Here is an 11990-nt window from a genome sequence, read left to right on the forward strand (position 1 = left end):
CCCCAACCCCCACCACACACACACACACACAAAAAAAAAACAGGAATTCACAGGTCAGGAAACAGAGGCAGGGAAACCACCCCCTACCCTAAAGATCTGTCCATGTGACACATTGGGTCACAATCATTTCAGCGCTCTGGAGTAATCTGGAGAAGTGAGAAGGCAGGGGGGGTGGGGGGGACAGGATAGAGTGTGGACTTACTACCTGCTCACTGTTTAGAAGACAGAGCTTTAAACACATTTCAGGTCTGCTCTAGAGTTTCAAGTCTCATGAGTACCTGAGCTTGCTTTCCTAGAGCCTGCCTTTAATAAAGGAACACTGCTAAACCAGAACTTTCTGTGACAGTAGAAATATTCTTCACCTCTGCTGTCCAGCAGAGCAGCATGGGCCCCATGTGTCTATTAAGCACTTGAAATGCAGTGAGGGTAACCAAGGAACTGGATTTTTTAAAGTTTTGAGTAATTTTATTTAAATATAAGTAGTCACATGCGGCTAGAATATAAGTTGTAATGACCCCTCATTTTCCCTGGCTATTAATTCAGTCAGCAAGACAGGGCAGGCACAAGTGCTTCCCCAGCTCCATCTGACTTCCTAACCCTGTGTCCACATGCTGCATATGTTAAGGGAGGACAGCAGAGGGAGGAGAAAGCTAAAGGTCAAGTGACACACAAGTTCTGAAACAAGAAATGCATCCGTGTGCCATGTGATTAAATGTGACATGGCCTGGGCCCTCCTAAGAACTGAACTGTGAGCCGCACGAACATGAGGTCGGTCTTGTTGACTAGTGAACGGTTTCAGGACTCAATCTCTAACACACTGCTAGAAGACCCATGAAAGTGCTAAATGTAAACTGATTTTGGAATACAGTGGATCTTTACCAAGTGAAGGGTGCTAGGAAAACAAAACACACCCACGCATGCAAGGCAGCATGCCAAGAGGCTTCCGTGCAAGCCCCAGGGTGTTCTGGAATAGGAGGTTTGCATGACAGCGGGCAGGGCAGAGGGGCAGAAACATCAGGAGGTTACAGACAGGCCACAGATGGAGGCCGATTCCGTGGAGCACTCGGGTTCAAGGAAATCAGTATACTGGGTGAGACTGGGTGAGAGATGCCACACTAGTTTAGGGGACACCATAAACTAATGAATGGTCCCAAACTCAAACACCTTTCGGAGTGAGGCAAGGAACCAAGAAGGCATGTGCCTCATACAGCATGATGTAACATGCAGTGGCCTGGGCATCACACAACTCTGGCCAGCACGACACGATGACACCAGGTACCTTAATGGGCTCCACCAGTTCCAAAGCAGGGATGACGTTCTCGGAGACCACTTTGGCAGGGATCAGAGTCTGCATGGGCATCTCCTTCGCTTGCTCACAGAACCCAACCAGGCCACAGATCTCCTTGGGTTGCTGAGGAAGGCACCGAAAAGGCAGTCAGATGCAGGCCCGTGCCCATCATCCCTCAGTCCCGCTCTCCACACACAAAGGTCGGGGTGCTGGGGGAACACCCTGGTCACAGCGTCAAGTCTGACTGCCATGTTAAATCTAAAGGGACTCCTGCAGGTGCAGATGTACTAGTTTCACACAGGCAGGAGGCCACACAAAGCTCTGAAGGGAGAGCAGAACTGCTGAACCTGCTCCAACAAGGGAGCACCCCAGGGAAGCAGGATTTCTGGCACCTGAGTCCCTTTCACAGGCAATCATATCCTCTCAGAGGACACCTGGTGTGCTCCAGAACCTGTTTCTTGGTCCAGCTGGTTTACTTGCAGTAGTAAACAAACTGCATGATCTTTCTAGAAGGGGAACCACCAGGCTCACAAACAGAAAGCCAAATGCTTCCCTCTGGCAGGATCATTTAAGAAAAAATGATGAACTTTTTTGAAAACTACATTCTATTTTTACAATTGCACAAACCCAGTACACGCAAATACCCAATGTCCCAAACCGATGAATTCTTTCAGGTCACAGAAGCTCCAGATTGATCCCATTCCCACCCAGATACCAAACCACAGGAAACAAGGTGACTTGGACATCCTGACCATTTCAATATGATGGTGCCAAGAATGAGAAAAGCATATATGCTTTGTATGCTTTGTGAACCAAATGCAACCAACACCTAGCTCTGGGCCTGAGAGCAATTGCCTCCCACCACCAAACCATAAAGCAGGACAGGACCACTAACACAAGACCTGTGATGCAAGACAGCTAGACCATGGCTATTGTTCACATTGTTTTAATATTGAGAAGTCTCTAGAATTAAGTAAAATTGGGAAATCCAAAAGTATCCTAAATATCCTGTCTTTGGCACACTTTAAGAATGGAGAAAAAACCAGAATGGGGCCAAAGACACAGAAAGCTTTTTAGAAAAAAAGACAAAGACTCAGGAGATGTGTGGCTGCTTTGTCTCAGATGAGCTTTGTTCTACTCCCTCCCTGGGACATCCCAGGTAAAAATTCAGATATTTCAGCCCAAGTTCTATCCCATTTGATTTCAAAGTACCTTTGAAAACTCTTAATTTGCAAAAAGAGATACCAGTGCTCAGAAGGAGGCACTGGCTCAGTAAGTGTGGTCTGGGGCCTTAAGTCCCTGTGTTATTGCCACCATTGGCCTGGCTCTTGAGCCGTCTGATGTGGCTCCAGGATCTGCAGGACCCCATCACCCAGAGGGGCAGAAGCCACAATCAAGAGATTGTTTCCAACTCTCTGGATCCAACAGACGGGAACAGTCTGCTCGCTATTTGCAAATGATATGCTCATGCAGCAGAAGCATTTCTGGGATCATGGAAAACAGCACTGAAGACATGCAATGCTCCCTCAAGTCATGACAGAAACAAGGCGTCCCACCGAAAGTCAGGCCTACAGTTAAGGAAGCTGAGGAATCTCCAGGGTACCCGTCACTTCCCATCATCATGCCAGTGGCATGCACACGGTCAGCTAAGTGCTGGTTTGTAACTGGACTCCAAGGCCCTGCTGACTTCTCTTTCTGTCCTCTTGAAGGAGAAAGGAGACCCCCAGTACCTCAAGTGATAAATCAGAGGGGAGAAAGGCAGAAGCTCCCCCACCAGCCTACTAACACAGATCATGCCATTAAAAAAAAAAAAAAAGGCAAAGTAACTACAACAAGCAGCAGACCACTACTACAAGCAAATTCCCCATCACATACCTGATCCTGCTGTTGAACAAAAAAACAGGAAATCGGAGATGAAAATAAGAGAAAGGAAAGGACACAACAGTTAAGAAAAAATTAAAATAACAACAATCAGTTAATGAAGGCGTAAAGATATCACCAGAAGTTCAGGGGAAAACTTGCAGTCACAAATAGGCATCCTAGCTTGTTCCTACCATTTCAGGGGGCCCTGAGAGCTATTCTGGCCCTCAAGGGACAGACCACACTGTCCAGCTTCTGTACATTATCCCCATGCCCCTGACACACCAAATCATACTCAAAACAATGGGCAGCAGGTCCCAGAAAATGCCAGGTTATGAGGAGCTCTCCATCCTCAGAAGCCTAAGCCCACCATGAAGGCAAGGTGATATGCAGCCAAGTGGAACATGACACAGGACTGCCCAAATCAGGGGTGTATGCTATATAATATAAAATACATCCAGGGCAGGTAATATGTACATCTCTCAGGTCCCCACCCTCTTCAGGAGCTTTGTTCAATAAACTTTTTACTATTACTCAATAAACTCTGCTTTGCTGCCCCCAAATAATATATATACATATACATATATGTGTGTGTGTGTGTGTATATATATATACACGGACACACACACACATATATAAAAATATAAATATATATATTAAAAATATAAAAATAAAACACACTCCGAGGGGTCAGGGATCCTGAACCACACCTGTTGCTGCCTAGGCCTCAGGGCAACTACCCCAGGTAGCCAAATGCAAGCCTAGAAGGCCAATTTGACAAGAGATCAAAAGCCTTACCCTTTGACTCAGCAATTACAGTTCAGTTCAAGTTATCTGTACTGAAGGAGAAACAAGGATCTGCATATCTATCTAACAGTAAGGGGTGGCGGGGGGGGGGGGGGGGGGGGGGGGGGGGTGTTCATCATGCTTTTGATCCCAAAGGTAAACCTCAAAGCAACCTAAAGAGGATTGGTTATGTAAATTATGTGCTACCCAAATGGTGGATTATGCAGCCACTTAAAAATCATTTTGTACAAGAATGTTTTGTAAGCACAATAGTGCAAACTACAAAGTCTGAAGTACTATATAACCATATTACCTCACTGATATTTTTTTAAACCACAAATGATTTTTGATTTGGGAAGTATTATCTGTATTTTCAAAAAAATCCGTGTTTATTATACTCTTTATAATGAGAAAATTTTTAGTTAGTGATGAGAAAGCACTTAACCAAATCAAAATCAAAGGCTTACTTTAAAAAAAAAAAAAAAAGGCTTACTTTTATTTCCTACTTTAGCTGAGTATCTTTGTATTTTTAGAATAAAGTATGGTGTAATAATCCCAAATTAACTCTCTTATGCCTGAATGGAGCCCCTGAGCAATTAACAGCAGCGCCAGAGGATAAATCTTCTGTGTAGGCCATCAGGTCTCAACTCTGCAACTCTGTTGTCGCAGCAAGAAATGGAATGAGCATCACTGTTTTCTAATAAAACTTTACAAAAAACAGGTGGTAGGCCACAGTCTGCTGACCCCTGGTTAGAGAACAAACTCAACATAGTCTCAACCAAGTCAGAAAGTCAGCAGGATGGAGAGACAAGAAGTGTAACCCACCTCCTCAACCCCAAATGCTCAGATCCAGGAAGCCAGGGCCCATTCCCAACGTAAGAATCTCTTCAGACCACCCTGCTCTGTAGCACAGTTTTCTGCATGGAGCTAGCTAGCTTACTTCCACAATCAGTATCTTCTACCTCTAACAACGGAGGGACGCCCCTGCCACCTGGATGCATCAGAAGCAAGTGCAGGAGTTACAGGCTTAAGCAGCAGCTACAGCTAACACTGCTGCAGAGTGCAGGACCGACTCTGACCGGCAGGACTCCCTGCACTTCTAAATTCAAGCTGCAATGTAGCAATTCTCAGGCCTGGCCTAGCTACAGAGCAGACTATTCCCATGGATCCCAGGGTGAAAGCCAGATACTAGAAATCTGATGGTCAGCTCACATATGCACAGGCCAACGAGCCACCAGGAAAACCACCTGGGGGTTGAGCTGCTTCAGCCTTTCCCCTGGCTGGGGAAAGTAAAGAGGGGGTACTGAGTTGTGGTCAGAGAATCTAATGGTCAGAAGGGTTCATTTTGACTCAATTTATTATCTGAAGGGAGAAAAGGAAAACTAAACCATGTAATTTTCAAAATCCTTGGGATCACAAAGTGTGAGACAAAGAATGCTAACAAGGAGCTTCTTCCCCTGCCACCTACCATATGCATCATCATCTGGACAGCAATGTCAGAATACTGGTTGATATAGTTCTTGCACTGGGGAGAGAGAAACAGGCAGTTAGTAACACACCAAAATCCCAGCCTTCCTAGCAATGTCAACAGGGGACTATCAAGTTTCCAAGAGTAGAGTCTTACAAGTATCTTGAAATAAAGATGGCAATTTATCTTATGCCTTGTAGAAAAAGGTGTGCTAGGATGTTTTGAAAATGTGTCCCAAAGGCCCTTAGAAGAGATGAAGTCCTCCCATCTCCTTTTACAGCCCAAAGTCACCCAAAGGTCACAGAGCAGCTACTCAGGAGCAATTCTGAATGTGGCTACAGACACGCTGCTACAAACCTGAAATGACTTTTCAAACCTACTCATGGATTCCCGGACAAGATTATAAAGTTAAACACAGGAGGAACCAAGTTAGGATGATTTTCAGCTCAACCTATTTTCATCCGCGTCTAGGTATTTCCTGTAGACCCTCACAGACTAGTTCTGGTTACACTGGGTGCCTCCACAGTGAGAAAGTCAAAGTGCATAATAGCCTGCAGGCAGGGCTGAAGTGGGGAAGCCAAGGTAACATGGCCATGTACAAAGATACTCCAAGGAAGCCAAGACTCCTGCCCAGAGGAAGTCAACAGAGAAGAACCCAGAGCTTCCAGAACCAGCCATTCCTATCCAAGAAGGATGCTCTACGATCCCAGACCCATGGAGTTATCATCACCAGCTTCCCTACATCCAGTCCTGCTGAGGTTTCCCTGCTGCCAGGTACAAAACTAGCATTTTGGTTTTACTTATTAATTTCACAGGCATGTGGTTATGCGAACAGGATCCAAGAAGTGAAACTTTCTAAGCACCTAACAAAATGAGTTTCTTACCCTGCAGGACTAACATTCACCAAGGTAAGGAAGGTGTCCTGCATGCCAGCCTACAGGGCTTCCCATGGACAACAACCCCACTGGCTGTGAGGAGAGCACACTTAGAATTATGAATATGTAACAGCCAGGTTTTTTAAAAGGAGGTTATAAAGGAATCTAGTGTGGTTTCTTATACATATAGTGACTGGGAGGGGAAAAAAAATCTTCACGAAAGTGGTCTCCTTCCACTATTTTTTACTCCAGGCATCTTGTTACATACATGAATTCAGCTAACCGACAAAGTATTTAAGTACCCACCAACTCTCCCAGATGCTTTCTGGGAAAAAGGAAATGGGAGTTGTATAAACAATCTCTTCCTCAAAGCCCTGAGATTGGAACTTAAAACAACAGTACCTCAGGAACTGAAGTTTTCTCAGTTCCTCCATGCCTATCTCCAGAGCCAAGCTCCCTGGCCCAGAACATCCTCCTGTGCATGAAGAGAGAAGGCTCACCATGTCGGCGATGCCAGGCCCCAGGAGGTCACACTGTGCCTTGGCATGGTCCACCAAGGCCTCGACAAAGGTGGAGTTGGTCCTTACAGCAGTCTGGATGTCAGTGATCATCTGGATACAGTCCTGGCAAACATCCCCACCAGCCTGCAGAGACAGAATGACGGGGGGAGGGGGGGGGGGGGGGGGGGTTGGCGGGGGGTAGAAGTCTGTAAACACAGCATACTTCTATGATAACAGAGGCTTCAAATTCCCAAGAAAATTTCCTCATGTGCTCATGACCACAGCACTAGAGAGTGTCTCAGTTCTGGGTTTTTAAAGTTGGTGGTTTCTTAAGTAATGGCTCCACCCAACATAGGGCTTGGATCTACAACCCCAAGACAAAGAGTTGCACACTCCACCAACTAAGCCAACCAGGTGCCCCAGCTCTGTGTTTTTATAGGCTCTAAAATTATCAAAAGACTTAAAATCAATTAAGCGTTGATTTCAAAAAAAATTTAATTGGAACAAAGAGAACTGTTTGCATATATTAAATATCCCAAGTTCTTCAGAACTAACATGGCACAACCATTTGAAGGGCTGCTCAGGTACCTACAGTGTCAGATGAAGGAAAAAGCCCCCAGTTTGAGAAACAAGCATGCACACAGACAGACACACACACACACACACACACACACACACACACACACTCTGCCCCTCTCACGTCTCATCTGTAATCCAATTAAAAACGGGGCCCGTGGTGGCTGGGCCTACGGCCTTACCTTTGGCTGGGGCTCACTGTGGGGGCCATCCTGAGGGTACAGGAGGAGGGGGATATTGGCCATGAAGGGAGCCACCACCTCAGCCACATCCAGCTCCGGGATCTTATTGGACTCGAGCTGTTTCTGGTGATTCAGTTCTGCCAGGTGCTTCTGAAGAGACTCGCAGAGATTGAGAGCGGAGCACACCTCCCCAGGATGGCTCTAGTAGGGAAAGAAGTCCAGCTGGAAATGCTCTCCCCGGAGGGAAACAAAACCATCGGCTGGTGCCCCTGTATGAGGCCCTGTACTTACCTCCTGGCCCGACTCACAGGCATCTCAAACAAAACCACCTGACCTGCTCCCCGCTCCATCTCCACTTTAGCAAATGGAGGGGACCTGCTCCCCGACCTTGCTCCTAGCAGCTCAAGCCAGAAACCTGGAAGACGTTCCTCACTCCTCCCTCCTTCCCTGCCCTCCATCAGCAGGTCCAGCCCGTTTCTCCTCTGAACCAGAATGTGCATCTGTCCATCTCTACCGCTCCAACACATCTCACACAGACTGTCCCGCCAGCTTCCCCTCTTCCAACTCCCAACTGGTGGGAGCTAGACCGAACCCTTTAGAGAAGGCACCTATGATCATGTCACTCCTCCCCCTTGAGCCCTCCAACAACTTCCTATTGCACTTGCAATCCTTAAAGAGAGCCTTGCATGGTGTGACCCATGCCATCCTTGCCAAAACCTTTGTCCAGTCTCGGGACACTCCTGCCTGCTGACCCTGTGTTTTAAGCACCTCCTCTTTCTTAAAAGGAAGGTCTTTTATGACCTTCTTAAGGTCTTTCCAAATACCACAAAACCCAGCCCCTTGTCTGTTGCTGAAAACCCAACCTGTGCAGTGGCACTTGGTTTATGCACAGTAGATGCTTATTTGAAATGCAGGCAGAACTCTGCTATAGCTCAACCCACCAGTACATTCCCTCAATTACTCCTCAGGATAAAAATCACAGAAATGAAATGAATTGTATGCTCAAAGGGAGAGCTAAAGATGTGACATGAGTTAGCAAATGGGCACATATATGAACGTTACAGCAGTTTACAATTCCCTCAGTATTCTCCAAGTTCCCATCTCCTGGACTCTCCCTCAATCTTGAAAGTTACAAGCACAGTGTTCTGCTGGGCCAAAGCCATCTCAGAGGTCAGAACTGTAGCAATAAGCTGCTGAGAAAAACCAAATCCATGAAAAGACTTGGTTTTCATTGTCTGGCACCTCCCAGGGCCCCAGAAGTTCCCTGAAGGAACAGTATTCTCCACCACATACCATTTGTCCTTTAATCATGTCCAGGATGACTGGAAGGTAGGAGTCAACCACCTCCTTGCACGAGGCAGACAGGTTCGGACTAGGCAGCCAGTCACAGGTCTTCTCCAAGTACACGAGGATCTCTTGCTAAGGGGATACAGGTAAGGGTGAGATCAGGATGGACTTCTGCTCTGCAAACAACGAGAGCAGAGGACCTCCACAGCTCCCAACAGACAGCAGCCTCAGGGAAGAGGCCTGGGAGAGGGCCACTGGGTGGCCGTGGCTCCATCAGATAAATAGGCAAAAAGCAGACATTCCTCAAAATGAAGCTACTCTGACCTACAGTCTCAAGGGCACAGGGACTTCTGAGCAGAAATGGCCAAAACGGACCTAAAAGATAGCAAAAAGCAATACAAAAATCCTCATCAACCCTGGGCATTTACATGCCAAAGTCAGGGACAGCAAGTTACCTCCCACAGCCTGTTTCTGTATAGCCCGTAGCTGTACAGGATGGTTTTTACATTTTTAAAGGATGGGGGCGGGGGGGGGGATAGAAAAAGTATGTGGCTCAGAAGATCTGAACTACTTCCTACCTGGACTTAGACCATTCCTCTTTAGACCCCCAAAGCCACAGAGCGATCTCTGAAGGAACAGACACACATGGCCACACAGCCACTGCTCACACGTAGTCACACATACTCATGATGGCTCACCTCAGTGGCATTGTCTTTCAGCATGTCGCCAGCTGCAGTGATAACATCTTTACATATGTCGCAGGGAAGGGATTTCTAAGAGGAAAGAACATGAGGGAGAGAGATCCATATTTGTAGGACATAAGTCTACAGCTGAAAAGCCCCTTGGCCTCTGTCCTATCTACCCAGGGATGTCTGCCACACTGGCACAGCCTGGTTCCTCAACCTAGATGAGAAGTACAAGGACGCCACAGGGGAAAAATCAGCAGATGGGACTGACCAGAACACTGTGCTTCTACAGGGTAGATACCCTTTTCTTGTACCCTCTATACCTCAGCACACATGGCACAGGCCAAATGTCGTGTTAATGCTCACAGCAGTTCCAGGAGGAAACTGAGGCTTGAAAGGGTGAAAAAAATCAGAGAAAGTCAGTCGGTCACCTGGGGCCAATATCACTATCACAGAGTAAAAGGGGGGTGGGACAGAGAAGCCCAAGCAGACACTGGCACTACCTCTTGCACTATACCCACCTCCCACCATGCAGATGCAGGTATGCTCACCTGGAAGCCATATGTCACCACCCCAGAGCTTAAAAACAGCGTGCCTATCCCCTGATAAGCCTGAACACCCACAGCTCTATGTGGCCCCAGACATGGAGACTCTAGCTGCTTCTTGAGGCTCGTGAGAAGCTCCCTTCTTGAGGGCAACTGATTTGTACCCCATGAAGAAGGAAGGAACTAACACATGTGGGTGAGATGAAGGAAGACCTGTGAACTAAACTGCATTGAAAGAAATCAATTTAAGGGCACCTGGGTGGCTGAGCCTTACTGCATCTACTTTCAGCTCAGGTGATGATCTCAGGGTCCTGGGATCAAGCCCCATGTCTGGCTCCCCACTCAGCCTGCTTCTCCCTTCTCCCTCCCCCTGCTTGTGGTTCTCTTGCGCACTAACAAGTAAAAAATAAACTTAAAAAAAAAATCAATTTGAACCTTTGGGCCTCATCAGGCTACTACCAGATTCAGGCACCCATGAGACTGTCCTGTCAGAAAGAGCTGAAGTCCCCTCCCCCTTGTCACATGCTGAATTTGAAAAGCAGAAGTCATGTTAAAAACAAGATGAGAAGTAAATTGAAAACCAAATCAGAAAGTAATTTTGGCCACAGAGGGTAGAGACCTGACGAATTCAGACACTATTTCTAAAAGAACAGGGTTTTTAATTGTTCTTCTCTTAATGAAGAGAAGAAGCACCTGCAGCCACTAGTGACAAGTTTTAGATCTGGAAATCCAGGCAAAGTGGGCCTGTGCCACAGGAGGTGGCACCTCGCAGAGCGAGCCACAAGCATGTTCTGCAATCAGCTGGTACGGCCAGCAAAGCTCAGCCATCTCCTGAGAGGGGTCAGGTCACAGGAAGAATGCACTTGAGCCTTGTCATCTTGGAGTAATTCTCCATGAGTATTGAGAGCTCCACATTAATATGCTATATTTAACACCATTTAGATGAAAAATCAGTAGCATCATGCTCACTTCAGCAGCACATCTACTAAAATTGGAATGATACAGAAATCAGTGTGGCCCTTAAGCAAGGATGACATGCAAATTTGTGAAGTGTTCTATATTAAAAAAAAAAAAAATCAGCGTCTTTTCCAGTTTGGCTATAGCTAGAAATAAAATTTTAAATAGCTACTAAACTCTAGGGTTTGAATTAGTGATCTGCCTGAGAGGCAGAGGGTGAAAAATGCCAAAAAGTGGGGAAGGACTTCAAAAGTTTAGCACTTTTTTTTTTTTTTTAAGATATATTCATTTATTTGAAAGAGAACATGCACACACACATGCAGGGAGGAGCAGCAGAGGGAAAAACTCAAGCAGACTCCACACTGGGTGCAGAGCCCAACACGGGGCTCAATCTCATGACTAACAGTCGGATACTTAATTGGCTGTGCCACACAGGCACCCCTAGCATCTACTTTTTGGAGTGACCAAGGATGGAGCTCTGCCCATGCATCCAGGCCTGGGAATAGAAATTGCATACCTCCTGGTCCCTCACCTGGCACGGAGAGGTGGCGCACCCAGAGGCCCGGGAGGTGGCATGGTGTGCACACAGTGGCTGCCATGGGCAGGCCTCATCCTCTGCCTCCAAGAGACCCAGTGACCTCGGGGGAACAGAACCCTCACCTCTCTGCGACTGTTTCCACTGTACTACAATGGGTCCACCCTGCAACAGGTCCTGCCTCCCTCGCAGAGCCACCGTGAGAAGCAAACGAAGCAAGGGAAAGCACTTGGTAAATGGCAACAGCTACAGCCAATATGAAGAGATGGAGGACGGCACCAGTGGCACTTGGCACCAGTGGCACTTACCACCGTCGGCTTGTTCCACACAGTCTGCAGGCAGTGCTGCAGGGCCCCGCAATCGGCCGCCGTCTTCACGTTCTGGCACCACACCGCCGAACCTCTGGTACATTCTTTCAGGCCTAGGACAGGGCTGGCTAGAGCTA

The 11990-nt window shown here is 47.0% G+C and overlaps 1 protein-coding gene and 1 non-coding gene across 3 annotated transcripts in view; one reads left to right on the top strand and one right to left on the bottom strand.

Annotated features, from left to right (window-relative positions):
* The window catches only part of PSAP (prosaposin), a 32713-nt gene that overhangs the window by 4093 nt on the left and 16630 nt on the right, over positions 1–11990 (bottom strand). For both annotated transcript variants that reach the window (XM_077894889.1, XM_077894888.1), the window contains exons 2-8: positions 11854–11987; positions 9521–9595; positions 8829–8954; positions 7536–7736; positions 6778–6921; positions 5403–5459; positions 1280–1411 (exon numbers count right to left, since the gene is read on the bottom strand). In XM_077894889.1, the coding sequence (XP_077751015.1) occupies positions 1280–1411; positions 5403–5459; positions 6778–6921; positions 7536–7736; positions 8829–8954; positions 9521–9595; positions 11854–11987 (869 nt within the window). The remainder of the gene's footprint in view (positions 1–1279; positions 1412–5402; positions 5460–6777; positions 6922–7535; positions 7737–8828; positions 8955–9520; positions 9596–11853; positions 11988–11990) is intronic.
* LOC144313174 (U6 spliceosomal RNA) lies at positions 11015–11118 on the top strand. Its single transcript, XR_013378899.1, has one exon. It is a non-coding gene; the product is annotated as a U6 spliceosomal RNA (small nuclear RNA).

The sequence above is a fragment of the Canis aureus genome, chromosome 4 (genome assembly GCF_053574225.1).
Source record: "Canis aureus isolate CA01 chromosome 4, VMU_Caureus_v.1.0, whole genome shotgun sequence".
NCBI lineage: Eukaryota > Metazoa > Chordata > Mammalia > Carnivora > Canidae > Canis > Canis aureus.